Source organism: Camponotus vicinus, unplaced genomic scaffold (assembly GCF_025532165.1).
Source record: "Camponotus vicinus isolate PSW18456_S1 unplaced genomic scaffold, iyCamVici1.0 SCAF_10, whole genome shotgun sequence".
Lineage (NCBI taxonomy): Eukaryota > Metazoa > Arthropoda > Insecta > Hymenoptera > Formicidae > Camponotus > Camponotus vicinus.
This window is the reverse complement of record NW_028141946.1, coordinates 3,533,555-3,553,270: the sequence shown is the minus strand read 5'-3', so window position 1 is coordinate 3,553,270 and position 19,716 is coordinate 3,533,555. Positions and strand designations below refer to the sequence as shown.

The 19,716-nt window shown below is 38.5% G+C and overlaps 1 protein-coding gene and 1 long non-coding RNA gene across 4 annotated transcripts in view; one reads left to right on the top strand and one right to left on the bottom strand.

The window, feature by feature from the left end:
- The window catches only part of LOC145960609 (uncharacterized), a 546,781-nt gene that overhangs the window by 111,818 nt on the left and 415,247 nt on the right, over positions 1–19,716 (bottom strand). The window lies entirely within an intron of this gene.
- LOC145960543 (uncharacterized) lies at positions 13,207–15,177 on the top strand. Of its 2 annotated transcripts, none has more exons than XM_083080101.1 (3): positions 13,207–13,349; positions 13,686–13,842; positions 14,163–15,177. In XM_083080101.1, the coding sequence occupies exons 2-3, from the start codon at positions 13,693–13,695 to the stop codon at positions 15,033–15,035; spliced, it is 1,023 nt and encodes a 340-aa protein (XP_082936227.1). In that variant the 5' UTR covers positions 13,207–13,349; positions 13,686–13,692; the 3' UTR covers positions 15,036–15,177. The 2 variants fall into 2 exon arrangements, with proteins under 2 accessions (XP_082936227.1, XP_082936228.1); XM_083080102.1 differs by having other exon boundaries at positions 13,207–13,353.

The following is a 19,716-nucleotide window of genomic DNA, read 5'->3' as shown; positions in this document are numbered from 1 at the left end:
CTTCCAGTCTATAATGCATGATCGATCGTAGAGCCCGACCTTCCTCCTTCAACCCTTTGCTCCCGCACTTCGGAAAATGTGCGTACATTTGTGAGGGTCGTGATATGTACGTGTACGTGAATGTAATAGACGATGTGTAGGAAATATTTGATACTTTTACGTTTGCAACTCTATAATATCGTGATTTGAAAATTGTAAACATTTTTCATGGTGAGTTGTAAACAACCTTCACGGTAAAATATTTAGAAATTTAAAAATCTTGTGAAGAATGAATATAACAGTATAAGGGTTGTAAAAATATTTGTCAAAAAGCACACGAAATAAGCTCACGCTTGCATGCGTCGCATTCGTCTCCAGGATGTGTTTCACCTATTTATCAAATCAAAAGGCTTTATTCCACGCACGCATCGTCTGACGTACCCTCGGAAATGCGTCGAACGCGGGTTCTGCTTAATCCTTAATTATCTCGTGTAAATCTTAATTTCTTCGTCCCGGCAAGTCGTTACTCGCAAAGCGTCGTTAACTACGCCCACGGTAAACACCGTTCGCGCAGTATTTCGGACGTGAAACTTTTAAAGGAAGGAAGCAAGGAAGGGATCGATTAAGGCATAACTTCCATTAAGGTAACTCTCGATTGGGAGAACGAGGAGCGGGGAGGGATGCGGCGGGTACGACAGAACGATCCGGGCCCGTCTTTTTCATCGTCATTTTTATCGGCACGGATAAGACGGCCGGAGCTAATTCGCATTCCCCTTGATGTCTGGCGGAGTTAACGGTTTTAAGGGATGAAACGCGTATAGATCGGAGGTTGGTGGCTGCGAGCGTAGGGACGCTAGGGCGAGGAGAACGAGGAGATGGCCGAGGCGAGGAGGCGAAGCAAGAAATTGATATAGCATACGAAAATGAATTGCCCCTTTGCCGAAGAATGTTCCACGGCAATCTGCCCTGCGTCTCGCTTTTTATGCTTTTTATGCTCATTTTCAATTTTCCTCTCCGCTCGCCCCCCGTCCCTCGCGGGGCTCGACGACGCCCCCAGGTTTCCCATAAAACCTTGCGGTATTACAATACCTTGTCGAGCCTCTATCCCCGCCGGCACCCTTCGCGTCGATAACTGGATGAATACAAACGGACGCATTATCGGTGTCAAGGCTCGTGTCTCCTTCGTGAAAAAGACGTTTCGCGTATACTAGATCCCGTCACGTTTTCCAATGTTTAACGAGACATTGATATTTATTAAACCGAATTTCATTGTGATATTTATTATCGCTTTATAAATTTAAAATTATAAGTTGTAAATTATAAATCATTTAATATGTGAGATTTTTCCTAACATTGCAATTATTCATAATTTATAACGAACGAATTTCCTTAGTTTTCATTCAAAAATATTGATATATTTTCTCTTTTTAAATTTTTTTATTTATAAGTAATAATTTAAATAGCATAATGCAATAATGCTTTTCTAAGTATTTTCAAAAATATTATGTGTATTACTGCAGTAATTAATATGACATATTATCGTTAATTTTCTTTGATATTTTCATTCTTTGATATTTTCATTCTTTGATATTTTCATTCTTTAAAAATAGATCTCGTCCTGTGAAAGTTATTAATACATATTGGTTCAAATGTGGATGTTGCACGAGCTCTACAATTCCGATTAAAATGTATCCGACGAGCGGAGATAAAGATCCGATCCGAATTTGAAACGACATTCTAGCAGGATGTCTGGCGCAAGGTAGGGACCGAAGAAGATAAATTTCAGTCGAGAGGCGGCACGGAATCAGAAATCTGGTGCGTTTCTCAAGCAATCGTTGCCGGCGCGAGATAGGGCCGCGTTCGTTCTGTTGCTTATTTGTCGCCGGAGAAACGAAACGAGCCGGGGAAATGGCGAGTCTGGTTTAAGGATGGGGGTGGCTTGTGCTCGATACCGTGCAAATAACACTCGCAGACGACGAGCTTCTCTCTGCATCTCCGTCTCGCGCGACCCTCGGGATCTTTCGTTCGCATCGAACCTCCCTTTCGATGCTCTCGTAGATGCTATCGACTCGTACGACCAAACGAAGGGATTCGTGACGCTTTCGCGATAAGATCGTACAAATATCAGCGTTGCGAGAGGAAAATTAAACATGAGGGTGAACTATCGCTGGATTAGCACGAACATCGAAATTTAGAAGCGTATTCCGTTTTGAATTATATAATGGCATTCGTTGATTGAATCTAACACTTAAACGCGATTCTCTCGAACTGTCTCGTTAATCCGGCAAGAACGTAGCCGCTATTCCGAAAAGACATCACTTAACGTCACGTATGCGGTGGATCGGGGACGTTGAACGGAAAAAAAAAAGAAACGAGAAAATTCTCTCTCTCATTCATATAAATCGTTCGTTGCGCAACCCGCTACATACGCGTATCTCTTACGTCTGGGCGAACGGCGGAAGAACACAAAGCTAATGCAATTTTGCAATTACACCAGGCTCGCCCGTTCCCTTCCCCGTCCTGGAGCCGTCGAGGGATGCGGAGGAATGCCCGCGGATACCGTTGCCCTTTCCTACCCCTCGGTCTCCTCCTCGCGAACAACGCGAGAATATTTAAATTTCGTTTCGTTTCCGCGTCATTATTCTTTCATCCGTGCCGCCGCGACTCGGCCGATGATTAATTGGCGAATTCAATCGCCGAGTGTGCGGAACGTATGCTGTCGTATATTGTCGTTAACCTGGCAAACGCAAGACAGATTCTACTTATTTGACCTAGGATAAAATATGATTCCTTTTCGAAAATGTGTACCAGCGTGGTCTCTTTTAATTACCGAGCAGTCGCATTTTTCTTATCAATCGCAGAAATTCATTACGAGATTCTTCCTGCGATTCATTTTTTTTTTTTTGAGTGCTTTCCTTCTTGCTCCGTGAGTTTATTTTTTCTACGTTCTCGTCACGTTCACCCTAGCGCGTTATCGAGATAATAAATCTCGGTAACGAGTAATAAATTCCACGATTATCATGATATACTCCGCAGCGAGATACATCCAGTTCTTTCATCCCCCATTCGATCCCGATATTCTCCGCCGGTCCGGCGAAAACTATCCGAAGGATATGTAATAATCCATCCAGCACAATTTCTCGCGTCCTCGTATCCGGGAGAGCTTCTCACTGCGTAACGGAAAGAGCGAGAAGGAATAGGGGAGAAGCAGGAGGGGAGAGGAAAGAGAGATTCGGCGTACTCTCGCCGCTGCTGTATTAGATTTGCTTTCTAGGACACTTTAATCAGAATGTACCTATGTAAATTTTTGAATACACATCCCCTCGTCTCCCGCGATGTTTGTATAGGTCAGGCGAAGGTATTTTCCTGCCGAGCGGAGGACCTCCGTTGCAACCGTCGCCGTCGCCGTCGTCGTCGTCGTCGCCATCGCCATCGCCATCGCGTCCCGTGAATTAAAGAATTTGCAATTCTGAATTTCAGGTGATCGCATACATACGCCGTCCGGCTTTATCCGGCCGACGACTCGCCTTTCGTCCGCCGCGCGAACATCGACCGCGGCCGCGACACGTTCTTTTAAAGCGGCGTGAATCTGTTCGAGATATTTATATTACATTTTACAACCGAACTCATTTTTTTATTTATATTTCTGTCTCTTTCTTTTTCTTTCCGCTTTTTAATGTCTTCGTTTATGTTTCTTTTCAGATTTTTCTTTCAATAAAATCTTTGCTAAAGAAAACTCAATACTTTTCTAAAGTTAAACGAATAATCTATCTTTTATATAACATTGTATAATAATAATCGTAGCTTAGTGATCGCAAAGTAATAAAAATCCTCGTAAAGAGGATTTGTAATAATATTACAAATATCCTTAAATTATTGTATAGTTTATGTCTCTTAAATTAATGTATATAATTATTATCGCCAATCAAGTTTAATATAAATAAAAATAATATGCTATCATTTTTGTTATGATTTTACCGTGAAGAGATTATGCCACTGTTTAAACATTTTTAACTGATTTAGTACAGACTTTCCATAAGTTCATCGAATCGAAGAATCTTTAAGCTCCATTTGCAATCTTTAAAGTCGTTTCTTCGCTTAAGGATCAATTAATTAACTGACATAGTGCATAAATACTGTCTGATTTTATGTAATAATTTTTTTAATTTTTTTTTATTTAAAACGTTTCGAAAAGGAAAAAGAAATCTTCTATTCAAGAGTAAATTCTTGTAGAGATCTAATTTAGAATACGAAACATTAATGCTACATTAAAAATGGCAAACATATGGCCTTACAATATTATCTCTCATATTTACAAAAGATTACTTTAATTTGCTTTATTTCTGAATAATAAACTCCTTCAAGCTCCGTATAAAAAGAAATATCGAACTGTGTAAATATTCAGCCTCGAATTCCTCTGCTCATGTCGATATCTCGCGTGCATTACTCGAGTGCAACGTACACACTCAAGGAAGGTGGACATCAACGTGGCGCGTCGACTGGTTAGGCACGAATTTCAAGATGAATTCCGACGGACAATTACGACATTTTAATTGCACAATACCCAGGCAGTGGGAACGCAGGCGAGACGAGAAGCGAGCGCAAAGAGAGGCGCTCGCGAGAGGGTGGCGAGGCGGAGACGGCGAGAAAGAGGAGAAAGACGGACACAGAGGATGCGCCGTGTGCGTGGGGGGGCGGTCAGGGGATAGTCGGGGGATGGACGGGCACAAGAAATGACCGACCAAGCGCACACGCGTATAATTATAATAACATTACTTGACAGAGATGGCGGCGAGAGGCGAGCGCCCGGTCGGCCAGGCTCCGCCGAGCATTGAAATATTATACCTACCAAAGAGAAAATAATTAAAATTCAACCCTTGCGCTCGCTCGCATGCGAGCCCGTGTCCGTGTGAGCAGCGGCGCACACACGCCAATTCATGCGCGCCTTCTACGTGGGGTAAACCGACCTCTCCCTCTTCCCCCCTCCCCTTCTTCGCTACCCCCTCCATTGCTCATTCTCCAAGGATGGGGTTTCCCATATTTTTTCCAGCGCCCTAGGTAACAGGTATTCCGGAAACGTTTGTTCGTTACGTACGTGCTTCTGAGCGCCGTTGTAGTAAGTAGAAAAAGCCCCGGACGTGTACCTTTCAAGTTGGATTATCGAGCCGGATGAATGCGCGCATTCACGATCGCACGGCTTGACTCTGACAGCATTATTGTTACGAAACGGTATCCGGTATCTGCGTGTCAATGCTCTTCCGCGGTAATTGCCCCGTTTCAGCGATCTCCGTAATTAATCGGTTTTAATTCGAATCGCTATTCGCTGTTTGAAAGTAAAAATCTGTAACAAAAGTACAATCTGAATAAAAAAGAATATATTAATATAAATTATTCGACACAGAATTATTAAAGGGATTAAGGATTATCGTGTCATTTATTTAGAATATATTGGAAATAATAAAAAGCTATACTTTTATCGTCATCTGGGTTTCTCTTTTGTGTTTCCTCTCGAAACAATGAAACTGCTTGACTTAACAATGAACTCGTTGATCGTATATCGATTCGATGTAACCGTCAAGAAATAAAGACTGGGTCCCGCGAAAAGGTGAGATGGACATGGTCGTCTTAATTGATATTTTAATGGACTCTGCGGAAAAAAGTCCTTGAAAATCGGCCTCGGAGGCCGTGACAGAATCACGAGACAAAGGAATTAATGGAAGCCGCAGAGATCCTTCTATTTTAGCACGTTCGTGGGCAGGAGGACTCCCTCTTCCGTTTTCATGGCTATCAATAGCGTCGCCGAGAATTTGGGAGCCCCGTCAAACGCCGTCGGTTATAATTTATTCAAATTAGCTCGGGGATTATTCATGAAAAAGTTACGACGCGGAGGCGAGTCGACGTTCGACGGCGAACTCGCTCGATAATATCGCTTTATCTCTTTCCTACGAGATTAATATAGGTTTATTATACGACGCGGTTTCGTTGTTTTGTGCCATCCCGCGTGATTACTCGTAGATCAACATAAAGGCAAAAAGCTACCTGCCTCGCCGAGCGAAACTTGCATAACTATTCGCATTATCTCCCCGCGAGTGTGATAATACAAATCGTTCGGTAACACTGTCGGAAAACCTTAACTTTTATTAACTTAATTATTGGATTACTACAGAGTTCATATATATATTTTAAACTAATTTTAAGAAATGTAAATTTGAATTTCTTGAAGGCGTTATTTCTTCAAATCTGTACGCATGAGAGCAATGAAAGTGACGTGTCACCACCAATCAACAATCTATTCAACGAAGTACGATCGTCCGTTTTTTTTCACGCGCGGGAACATCAACGAGCATTCCGACTCCGAAAATAATTATTCGCGCTCTTTAGAAGTGCAAAAACAAGGAGCACGCGAACGCGAGCGAAGAGCTCTCGTTGACACGGGAGCGCGCGCAAGGCCGAATCACAGCGGCTCGTAACGGGTCGTACATTATGATTTAATGCTAACACTGTGGTAATGTCGTCAGAGAGACTCCTGCGTATAAATAATTCGCGTGTCCGGACACCCAACCCCGAGGACCGCGAAGTCCGGGGTGGACGAGGGTGCAGAAAGAGCAAGCGGAGACGGAGGGAAGGAGCCGCGGGGGTTGGGAGGGCGGAGAAACGGCGAGTTTTTAATGCGGCATCTCTAGGGGCGACGAGGATTACCAAGGTTAAAAAGGAAGTTTTTAATAATTTTTCATTTTCTCTATATTTATTATCGCACGTTTCCTAACCGGGGGTGGGAAATAGGAGGATGGGAGGATGGGGAGTTGTTTTGTCGGAGACAATGGAGGGTCGGTAACGCCGGACCGTCTACTGTCGCGGGGGAGAGGGAGGGTAATGGGGAGAGGTAAGGGACGGGATTTCACGATTGTCAGTTGTCGTTGTGAAATTTTAATTCGCCCTCTCCTGCTTCTCTTTTTTTATAATCGTCCCCTCTTTCTCTCCCTCTCTCTCTCCTCCGATCTTAGCGCGTAAAAGCCATCGCAATCCCTCCATCCTAATCCGCAACACGAAGTCATTTTTATAACGACGCGTTGGATGCTCGCAGAGATGTAGTGCCTTTCACGCGCAACGCTTCTCATTCATTTACATGGTGTTGTTCGAAATTTCACGTTACGAAATCTAGCACGCTGTTTCTCTCCACTTTTGTTTACATCGTTTTCTCCTCTGTCGCTTTCGTCCGCATATGGATGCTTAAACATTTTACAATATATATCGGAGACATCTTTTTGTAAAAAGATATACAGATTATTTGTGTTCCAAGCTAACGAAATTGTGCTTACTAAATCAGACGGCAAACACAAACGACTAATTTCCAAGAGACAAACTGCCTGGGGAATAATCGCGTTTGCCAATCAGCTTGATCGAAGAGGACGGAAAAACGCTGATGCGAGAAATTCCGCGAGAGAACGCGGTGCAAGGAAGGGGATGCAGGAAATTCGTCCGTGCTAATTTGTCGCGAAGATCGTGAAATTGAAGCTGGCGCGGAGTCTCTTCTATTGGCTCGAAGCATTCCACCGTGCGCCCTTCTCCTCTCCTCTCCTCCCCTTCACCCTCTTCCGGCCATTCTTGCCCCGCTCTCCCTTCGCGATACGAAGCGTCCTATCGTATTTTCTACGAGCATCGTTCCGAATTACGAACGTCGGAAACCTTAGCGAGGCAAAGTCGGATAGCGGTTGAAAACCGCGGACAAGAAATATTTTTAGTCAAATTAGTCAGATTAGATTAGCAATTAGGCATCGTTAATTTATCACATTTTGTTTTTATTAATGTTTTAAAGCGATAATTCTCTTGAACTTTTCGCATATTAATATGCACTTGTAAACTAATAGGGATTCTCAGAATAAAAGGGTGAAAAGAATGAAAAATAATCGTAATACATTAAAAGCAATAAGGATCTATTAAGCGCGAGGATCAATAATATCTTTAAATATGAAGAGTTTTTAATTAATTATTAATTGCATGAAAACCATGAGGTTAACTACTCATTTACGCTGCCTATATTGAATGTAAAGAGCAGAAAAATTATGTTTACACAAGAAACCCACGGATATCATTTTCCATCTAGCGAGCTATACCCGCTTCGTTTCGTTCTCGTTTCAGACCTTTCGTCTCTTTATCCTGAAATCCAGTGAGATATACTACCGGTGTATTAATCAGGAACGCAGGCCAACCTGCTTTATGAGTCCTGAAGTATCGCAAGTAACAGGGGGGGGGGGTGGAGCAGGGCGAAGACATCAATGTCAATAATAATTCATTGATTACTTAATTCATAGTTACCATGACGACCGTCTCTCGCTTTTACCTCGCCTCCAAGCTACTCTGTTTTTCTCGCTTCGACGAAGGAGAGTACATACCCCTTAAACTCATCTCACACGAAACACGTCGATTATTTCCTCAAACAATCCATATGAATTAAAAATCGTACATCTTTAAATTTGTACCATCACGATATACTTTACGTGTAATAAACGAATCGATTAAAATCATGAAATTTCGATTCTTCTTGTTCACTGCATTTCCAGAAACATCAAGCATTCTGTTGTGAAGGTCGCATTAGCCTTGCTTACGGGTTCGCAAGCAGGCAAGGAGAAACACGAAATGAATATTCAGAAGTTATTAGTCTGTAGTGAAATGTGACGGGGCTCACCCTTCTCGAAAACCACCCTGGCCTCCGCCACCGTCGCCCACTCCTGCTACTCTCGCCCTCCCCCCCTTTCTCCCGTCGCACCCCTTAGGCCGGTATAGATTTTGCGATACATCCTGGCGGAAATACTCGCGAGCGAGCGAGACGCCCCGATCTGCTACTACCGGTCGAAGAAGGGGTTGAAACGGCGGGGATGAAATCGTGAAAGATGAGGAGATTGCGGGAGGTGGATACGGATAGACGGAACCGGCGGGGCGTGAGGGTGATGGGCGAAAGGGGCTTTATGCATAAGCTAAGAAGCGCCATTGACGGGCACCGAGAAGAGTGTATACGTATATCTCGACTGTGTGTTAGCGACGCACTTGATAAACAAGACTTCGGTAACACCCACGTGACGTAACCCCGGCACGTATCTGGAAGTCGCCAAGTATAATCACACACCAGGGGTAAGGTGCGCCCTGATTAAAGTCATCCGGAAGTATTTCGGCGAATGATACGACGTGATAGTACATCCAATGAAACTTGGAATAATTTTATCATTCATTGTGCACGAGATAAGGATTCGTAAGAGATTCATATTTTGCTTGCTATGGATATTCGTTCTTAATACATAGAAATTCAAGTATGCATGTAATCGGTAATATGTAAAATCAGTGTATAAAACAGACTTTTGAAAATATTATTCTGAAAAATTATTATATAAGATATAAGATTATATAAAAAAACATGATGATTTATAACGTTCATATCTTGAATAATTAGATAATTGATAAAGTTAGTATAATAGTAGAATAATGTTGATTGTAAAAGAACATCTACTACCTCTTCGCGGGTTAACTTGCGACCGGTAGAGAAACAAATGTCGAGTAACAGATACTAGTTTACGTTAGTCGCTCCATCTCCTCATGAAGTACCGCACGCCTAACCCGCAGCGGAAATACGATTCACGAAACATATACATAATACCAATGTGTCTCGGCAGTATTTGTCGACGAAGCGCGCATGGACCGGATAGAGATCTCCGACAATCGTGTAAACGTCTTTACGAACGGCACCATCTTGGAAGAGCGTGTCGTGGCGCAGACGATATTCAAATGGCATCAATTTCTGCGAAATTGCTCCCTATATCTACCCGCAACCTGGATGCAGGCACTCCCTTCCCGCGAGAAGGGTGAGCAGACCGTATTGGCAGATAGCTACAGCATCGTTTTACAACCCCTTATCTGGATAAGTTACGGGCATTCTATTCGACGATTCTCTCTCGTCCGAAGTTACGTCGTCGAGGGTGTCATCGATTTCCATGGAAATCCCTGATGCGTATAACTCCTGTGCTGTGCCAGATTGCTGCGCTGTCTTATCGCATTGAAACGGTCTAGCAAAAAATACTACTCGACATTGTCGTGTACAAACACGATGCTATCTTTCATCGATTATAAATTGAAGATATTGATTCGTCAAATTCTAGATATTTGCTCTTTGTATCGTAGATCTGCATAAGAGTCGATTATTACTAGACTTGATAAGTTGTTAACATTTTGAAATCAATTAATGATTTACGTTACTTCGCAAATAATTCTTTCGATAAAAAGTCTGTAAATCCACGTAAATTTCACGCAACATAATATCCGATGAGTCGAAGAGTCAGTCAGTCAAGCTGCGGCAGCAATCTCGGAGGAGCCTTCGTTCTTTCTTTCACCTTGCTGCCAGAAGAAACACCCGCGGGGCTCGGCAACTTTTTTTCATCAGCATTTTACGGTTATACCACCGCATTAATAATGCACATGCTTAATATAAAGAGAAGCCCGCGAGTCTCCGTCTAATAAACTGGAAGAATGCTTTATAACCGTCCGCGGTTTTTTGGGTCGTGAAGGGCGACCGGCGGAGGTGGCGAAGGGTGCGCTGGAAGGCAAACTGAAGGGGGTGGCTTTCTTCTTTATGCCCGCCAAACGGCCAATCTCTCCTCCGCGCGTCGAAGGAAAGTGGCCTAACTTTTCAGCGCTACGAAGAGACAACGAACTCGTCGCGCGATGTATACCATGGAAACGCGAGTCGTTAAAGAACCTCCGCCTTCCTCTCGTCAATTCTCATGTATATAATATTCCTTCCATCCCATCGTGAAAAATTTAATTTGTCCAAAATTTGTCAACTTTAGTTGACAGGCGAACAATGTGTCTTCTGCAAGCTTTGCAATTTGGGCTTTTATCAATTTGCACATCAATTATATTAAATGCTTATCAACAGCTTTTGAAAATTTTCATTAAATTAAAGAGACTATATAAAGAGATTATATATATTTACTTATTATCATTTATGATAACAAACTAGTTGACTCATATCGGTGATGCAGACGTAAATTATCCTTAACTTAAGAATTTTCAAATCCATCTTGTGCTTGAATGCCAAATGAATTTTTTGTTCTCTCCGGGTTGATTTCCGAGTTGCGAGCGAGAGGAGGCGCTCCAGATAGCGAAGGTGAGACTTTTTGAAAAATATGAGTTTAATAAAGAAGGTGGTATGATGTATGGCCTCGCGTCGAGGAAGGGGACCTACCGGGATCAACTAGCTTCGATACACAGATATTGTATACGTAATATAACTAGATGAAGGGAATGGGCGTGATGTACTGGGTGTCAAAATGTCTCGTGAAAGACGTTCGACGGTTTCCACGTTGCTAACAAAATTGCGGGAAACCTTCTGTTAAATATAACTGAAGAAGATTGGAAAATATTCGTTGACTCACCGTTTGTAGATCGCTCTTTTCTTATCACGATCTATCAAAAGAATAAAGTGAGAATATCTTGGTTGAGAAAAAAATGTGATATTTATTAAATTTAATATTGCATCTCCGATATATACTTCTTTTTAAATGGATTTTTATTCTGACAATTTTCTATATGTTTTATTATTAATTTGAAAATTGCTTTAATTAAACGAAATATTTTCTATAAGAAAATTATTTTTCTTTATTATTAAATACTGAAATTTATTGAAATACATATATATATATATATATATATATATATATATATATATATAAAATCTACTTTTAAAATTTATTAAAGTCATATATTAGTTAAATATGATTTTTATCTATCTTCAAAACACAGATTCAAACTATCGTTATTATTGCTATAACTTATCGCATGTTATTTGAAAACATTTTCTCATCCTACGTTCTCCTCGACACATAATATTGTGCAAGATATTGAATATTTCATCGCAGAGATCCGTATTTTTCTCCGGATGATTGTCATTCGAAGAGTTTCAAGAACGACAGGCGCGTCCAGACAGGCAGCACAGGGAGCAGCAAAATCAATTATTCATCCGAATTGGCCGGGAAAAAGTCCTAATTATCCGGAGCAAATACAACCTTAATACGCAGAAGTGTACCACCACCTCCCCTTTCACCCCGGTTGCTCTTTCTTTCTTTCTCTCGCTCTCTCTGTTTCTCTCTCTAGATATATCTACAAACTCCTGCCGCTATCCCGCAGTCACTCTTCGGCACAACCTTCTCCTTCTTACCGTGAATAACCATTTGTATTTCCAATTAGCTTTGCTAATAAGAAGACGGAGGCATTGCCGTAGTTTAAAAAAATGTATAACCTCATCCAGCCACTGGGGAAATAAAGAAAAGCGCCGCCCGGGTATGACAATACCGACGGGTCGAGCGGGGTTACATCCGACGAACTACAATTAAAAATCCTCGTTTCACCCTCGCGTTTTAACCCTGGCTCCTCCTTATGTCGTATTAACGACCGGGGCTGTACAAGGATGACTATAGATACATCGTACCAAGCGGCGAAAATTTTTTTTGCCAATTTTATGTTTGACCCCTGCGCATTTCTTTTTTTATCCTCGCTCTTTTAATTCATTGCTCGGTACCTCGATTCCTTTTTTTTTAGCATCGTGTCGATATAATACGGCGCTATTCTTTCCCTTCTTCTTCAAATAAAATGGATTATAAAAATATATCCGAAAGAAGAAAATATTCACTTTGCTTTTTTCTGGCTATTTATATTTAACATATGTACATGGTTGAAAAAATAAGTTATTAATAATTAATATTTGAAATCCGATATCTGCTAAAAATTTGGGGATGTCAATTATATTAAATAATTAACATTACATATTTCATCATTACATTTTGTACAAGATATGTAATTTGTTATTTAATTATATATAAAGTTATTAAATAAATTTGTAAATTTACTTTTTCATTACAATATGGTTTATATATTAAATTTTTATGTAATATTTATATGCATTATTATTATTAGAATTTTTAATTTCAAAAAATGTGGCCAACATTGTGTAAAATATCATTAAATATATTTTTATAAATATACTCGCGTTCGTACGAAATAAAGCACAACACTATGAAGAAAGTGGCCTCCGTGATAACCTATTTCCATGAATATGAGGCTATACCTATGTTTGCAAACTCACATTCCCGCGACTCCGCTAAGGCTTTTGTTGTCGTGTCGATCGTCAAAGTCGCACCGAGGTCGGTTGAGCGACGGCCAATTCGAAGTTAGTTCCGATAATCTTGTCAGTCGTGATCGGTATTTCGTATAGTATATATCACGCTGCAAAGATTATATGAAACAGTGAAAGGATACCAAAAGTATTACGCGCTTGGATTTTCAATTGAAATAACGAGAAGCTGATCATTGGTCACCTTTTTAATGTAAGTACGTATAAGTTATTGTTAATCTTACTCATAAATTATTACATCTATTTCCGAGTTGAAATAATGTCAAATTTGCAAACTTTTTAACTCTGTTTAGTACGTTTATTTAAATTCATTTCATATTTATTGTTATTATAAATAGTTATTTAATTATACCAGTGTATTACTATAAGCTAATCTAAATTACACGTTTCCATTAGCTTGCAATGTAAAAATTTTACAATTTCATGAAACATACACATACTTAAGATTTAATATTTATGTAGTAGTTTATTGCATAGCTATCAATTTAGATTGATATCAAATTATTCTTATCATTTGCGATTGTTACAGTATAAATATGAGAATTAAGACAGTTCCAAGACATAGAATATTCCAAAGTAGAATTAAGATTGCATCTGCAACAGAGAGTCCTTCAGATGAGGAAAGTGTGGATGCTGAAAAAGATTATGAGTCAACGGATGCAATAGATAGCCAAGAATCAAATCAGGTAAATATGAATAGTTATTATTTAATATTTGTGTTATAATTTTTACGAGTCTTCGCCATATTTTGTATAATTATGAATTTAACCGAAATATACAATAAAAAATATATAGTTAATATATGAATAATTAAATACAAATTAATAAAATATGTCTTTGATTATAAAGTATCTCTTTCAGTAATTATTAGAGAAATATATCTGCAAAAAATTTCACGTGCATTTTGTGTGCATATAATTATAGAAATATAGAGTATAATTTTGTTTAATACTGCCTGTTTATTTAATTTTTCAAATATTAAAATATTGTATATTGTATTTAACAGACTTGCGCATCATCTTCAAATATTCTGATTCCAATTATGACGTCCACTAGCTTGAACAATAAAGTGACTTTGTCTTCATCCACCGATATATCGCTCACTAATGATGATAACAATAACGTAGAGGTCATGAATCTATCAACAAAGGATACTTCCAATCGTGATGATGTTGCGTCAGGTACCTCCACCGAGCCAGAAGATAAATTGAAAGATTCATTTCTCTACAAGATCATGACCGATCCAGACTTTTTTAAAAATATGCAGAGGAACAAGCAATCGAAGAAGTTTATCTGTCTTTTCTGCAAGGAAGAATTTATGACGTGCGAGGAATTGACAAGTCATATGGACGTGAAAAAGAACGATAACAACCAGATCGTCTGCTGCGCCTGTAAAAAGACTTTCGCCGAGAAGAGATATCTGAAGTATCATCAGAGATGTCACTCTGAGAGGACCAAGTTCACCTGTGACATTTGTACCAAGAAGTACACGAGGTTGGACAACTTGACGAGGCATAACGTGTTGCATGTGAATCCTGACAAGTTCTCCTGTTCGATCTGCAACAAGACATTTACTCGCAAGGATCTGCTCAACAAGCACCGAAAGAGTCACGAGAAGTGTAATCTTTACTGCGTGAAATGTGGTAAATATTTCAGAAGTATTCTCACACTAGAAAATCACCAATGGGCGCATCGCGAAACATCGAACACTTCAACAAATACAGTTGTTTGTAAGACTGAGAGTTTAATTCCCACTGGAAATATAATTTGCAAAATTGAAAATTCAGTTTCCGCTGAGAAGAAAGTTGATAAAACTCAGAATTTAACTTCGGGTGAAAGTTTAGTTTGCAAAACTAATGATGTAATTCGCAAAACTTAGAGAATTTACCTTTTGAAATTTCTTAGATGAAACATATACACATAGATGTGTATTTATTATCTGTTCATGTGTGCTATCTCAGTTTCTTATTATATCTTTTGATAATCAAAACAAAAATTCCCAAGATGAATGTTATTAAGTAAAGTACAATGTATTTTACAAAAAGACATAGTTTTGTTATACTTATTTATAGTACTAATTTTCGTATAATTATTGCGAACATATTATGTGCTATAATTCTTTAACATATATAATCTATATATATATAGTACATGTATACCGTTTTCTTGATCTAAACGATATAAATTAAGTGAATGCACTATACTTTTGTACTTAAAATATACGGTAAAGTGTACTCATTACGAGATATATATATATATACCGATTTAATTTGTTATATATATTATGTTAGTATTATTGTTATATTTAATATTTTGTAAAATGGTTATTATTATTTCATATAACAATTATATTAATTATATTACAACACACAATTATTATTATCATCAACTTCGAATAATTTTGTAAACATGTAGTTACGCTAACTTTTCTTTACATTATATAAAATTATGACACAAAAATATCTTATGGCATTTATAGCATGCACTTTTTTTCACGTATCTAAGTAGTTTTAAATATTTCTAAAATACATACTCTGCATATAATCACTTATAGCCGATGATGAAATAAAAGGCTACTCCTCGAAAGTCATGGTCACTTCTTTCGTTCGATTTAGTTTCATTCATACATTATATCAAATCATATATATTTCATATATATTTCTCTGTTGTTCATTTTCTTTTTCACTCTCCTTAATTTAATGCAATTAGGTCGAGTATTAAAATATCATTCTTAATTTGCCAGTGGCAATCTTTGTTTTAAACGTGATTTTAGTAAGAGTGATTTAGGAACCTCTCGCTTTTTTCTTTGTTTTTCTCTCCTGCTTTCTCACTCTCTCTCTCTCTTATTTTCTACTTTCTTCAGTCTCTAGACGTAGCGCACAATTTGCTTTTCCCATAAGGAATACATGTCATCGCGTTTATCATGCATAATCCACATAGCTTAAATGCTGAATATTTCGCTTTACCGATTCTACTTCTTTCCGATCTACTTTTTCACCCTATCTTTTTCATCTACTAGCCACATTCGCTCTATATTCTCTTTGTTCATCGTATCCCGAAAAACTTTTGCAAAGGTTTTTCCATCGTAGCATCGAAAGAAAGCTCGACGGAGCACTCAAAGATAGAGCAATAGGAAAGTCTGCCAATTTCTGGTATGATCTTCTCTTTCTCTCTTTTCTGTCATCTCGGAATTCTCCTGTATCCCTTTGATCCACTTACTCGTGTATCGCGTATGTGGACTTGACCAAAAATGTAACAAAGTTTCCAGGAACGTCCTCGTAGAGAGGCCAGTACAGATTCTGCGGTCTCTTTGGCGAGCGTCGAACTCGGTTCTTGCTAGACGAACGATATTCTCTCTCTCTCTCTTTCTCTCTCTCTCTGTCTCTATCTCTTTATCATTCTCTTACTAGTAATCTTCCCTATACTCTAATATATTTAAAGTATTATTTGAATTATTATCTCCAGATAATTAATAGAAAGGATTATATGCTTGATAATTGACTGTATATAATTTTAGAAAACGCTTTTCGAGAATCATGTAACCAATTCGATTTTTGGAAGATATACGAAATTTGTGAAAATAATTATCGTAGATGATATAATTAAATTTGAATTTATTTTTAATATAGCAAGCATATATTTCTATGATTGTGTCTTTCATTTAAATTTATTTTTACAATTAATACAGGATACTTTGCTGCAAACGTATATTAAGTTCTCATAATATACATTTTCTTTTTTCTTATTGTTAGAATATCAATAAGTATATGCTTTTAGTCGCAGAGATAGGATTCTTTTAATAGAAAATTAATCCTTCGCACAAATTTTTATGATAGACATTTTAAGATTGTTTATCTCTCTCCTTACGTTGTTGCTTAATCTCTCCTTGTGCCGAAATTTAAGGTATTATACCGTAGAAGAATCTCTTTGATGTCGCGTTTTACATACAATATTTACATGCTATCGAGGGAAGACTTTAAACTTCTTAAAGATATTTTGAAGGCCCGGGAGTACTTTCAGCGAGCTTGCTGCATTAAGAATTCAGGGGAGGGGCACGGTGGCATTTATTCAGTCAGGCATTAATGAAAAGTCTATATATGACTGATACTTTGTACAATAGTCGATGCGAAGAACGAGATAGATAACGGTGTATATGATTTTTAAACTTATTGATCTTCTTAAATTTAAGAAAAATTACTTAACAATTTTTAGAGAAGTAAAATAAATTTTTAAAAATTTTTCTCAAATTTTTTTGAAAGAGATATGTATATTACAGTCTAAAGTATAAATTTTATACGTATATTAATAACATTAAATTTTGAAAGTACTGTAATCTATAACTATCATAATCTATAATTATATAAACTATTCTTCGCATACGTAAACGGAAAATAGCAAGAGGAAGAGAAAAATGGAGAGGAGCGAGTAAGCTAAGGCAAAGACTTCTCCACAATTTTAGAAACTACTAAGCATTCCGTGTTTGTTTGAACACGCACAATGCCATTAGAAGTGCTTTTTAGCCCCTCTATCGTCCTTGTCGCCGTCGACGTCGTCTACGTTGTCGTCTCTCACGGTCGACCCCGCTCGCTATCCTTCCCCGCGGACCACCTCTTCAACCCTCCCACCGGAAAATCCGCTCGCGGCAAAACGCAGGGCATTCTATATACTATAGAGCCGAGTTTTTCCACAGTTTTCATCTGGCACTTTGCAGCTTGTTTTCCCAGACCGCACGCGTATGCGTATATATATTGTACACGCGCACCGTTGTTCCTTCTCTCTTCCTCAGTTAGGGTCATAACGTTTGTTTTCGTGCTCACTTTGCATCGCTGTGAACGAAAAACCTTTAAAAGATCTGCCTGGAAGATCAAGTCGGCATAAAACAAAGGCGAAAGAAAGCGCGGAATTCTTATGATGAATTATTATGACGGCGAATTAATTCCGATCAAGTATGTTTGAAGTATGAAAGAATGTGCTCTCAAATTTTAATTGATCTGTATAATAAGCATTTCTATGTATAAATATATATTCTGTATATAAATAATTAAATTGTTATAATAATAAGTAAAATTATAATACTAATTAAGAGAAGATAAATTTAATGTTGTAGTCTTTAATATTAATTTAATGAAAAGTAGTAATATAAAAATTATTTAAGAGAGTGTCTATTTTATACTGAAATTTCTTTGTTGTTTATTTTATTATTGCGCATCTGTATATTGTAATGTGTGCGTTTATATACGAACAAGAACTCGTTACGCAAGATGTATCTCCTTTGAGTTTTACTCGCTTATATTAACAATACATCAATGCTATGTCAAAGAGCTTTCTCATTCTCGTTGCTATCCTTTACGTAATATGTATCCTTTCGCACTTCCCTTCGATGAGACTTTCTCGAGCGACTGTGTTTCGTGAATAATTAGTAAACGAGACATATGGGTTTGAAAAATTCTCTAGACTGGAGAAATCAATAAGAGACTTGAGAAATCAATATACACATTCTACTTCCACATTAATTCGCCATATGTAGTAATTAAAAGATAAACTAGTCTGTTAAATTAATTTCTTCATTAAAATTAATTCGTTTCAGCGAACTTAAATTACTTAATCAGGATATGTAAAAGATATATTTATCTCAATTATCGGAAATTTCTTTTAATTAATTTTTGTATAAAAAACTGCAGGATTCTATCATTTTCTTCATATTTTAAGACATTAATAGAAAGTTTCTATAATGCACTCCAACGCGTATTTATCTCGTTGTCAGACAGTTAAATCGATTTCGATTGACTTAACCACAAGGAAGAGAATACGAAATCTGTTATAGAAAAAGAAGAGAGAAAAGAAGAAATCGCCTTGCTTAAGCAAACGCGGCCAATAATCGCTGATAATTTATTAAGGCAAAAAATGCCGGCGATCCGCCCCTTACCGAGTTTTTGCGTTATTTAAGAAAATAAATATTTGATATCTCAAACAAAGACTGAGCTATCCCTCTCCTCTTCGAAGAGCCAACGGAGGAGCAGGAAGAAGATAAGGGTGAGGCCGCGAGAAGGAAGGACCAAGGATCGCAGCTAAAAAGTGTCGAGGGAGAGGGTCGGTAAGTCTCGCTTAAAGGCGCCGGCGGGAGTGGCGACTCATTGGCCGTGAAATATGGGGTAAAAGGTTCGATAATTGATTACACAGATTTTTTATGCCGCAAGAAGCCTTAATTCGCGCCGCTACCCCTCGGAATAATTCCGCGTCGGGAAACCTGAGCGACGAGGTTGGAATATCGAGTCCCTTCCACACCGTTCTTACAAGGGAAGACAATCTCGCGTCGGCCCTTACAACCGGTTCGGAGATTAATCGGAATCGCGATTGCGCTTTTCACGAACAATGAGAAGAAACAGCCTATCGGTGAGGAAACGTCGGCTTTATCGAATAGATGTTTCCTCTGTAGTAGTCTTTCGTTCTTTCAGAAAAATTATTTCGAGCTTAGTTGAATGCAAATGTTATAATGTTCACATGAATAAGAAGCTATCCTTTTTTACTTGTTCGTTCTTTCTTTTTTCGATCAACCTTTT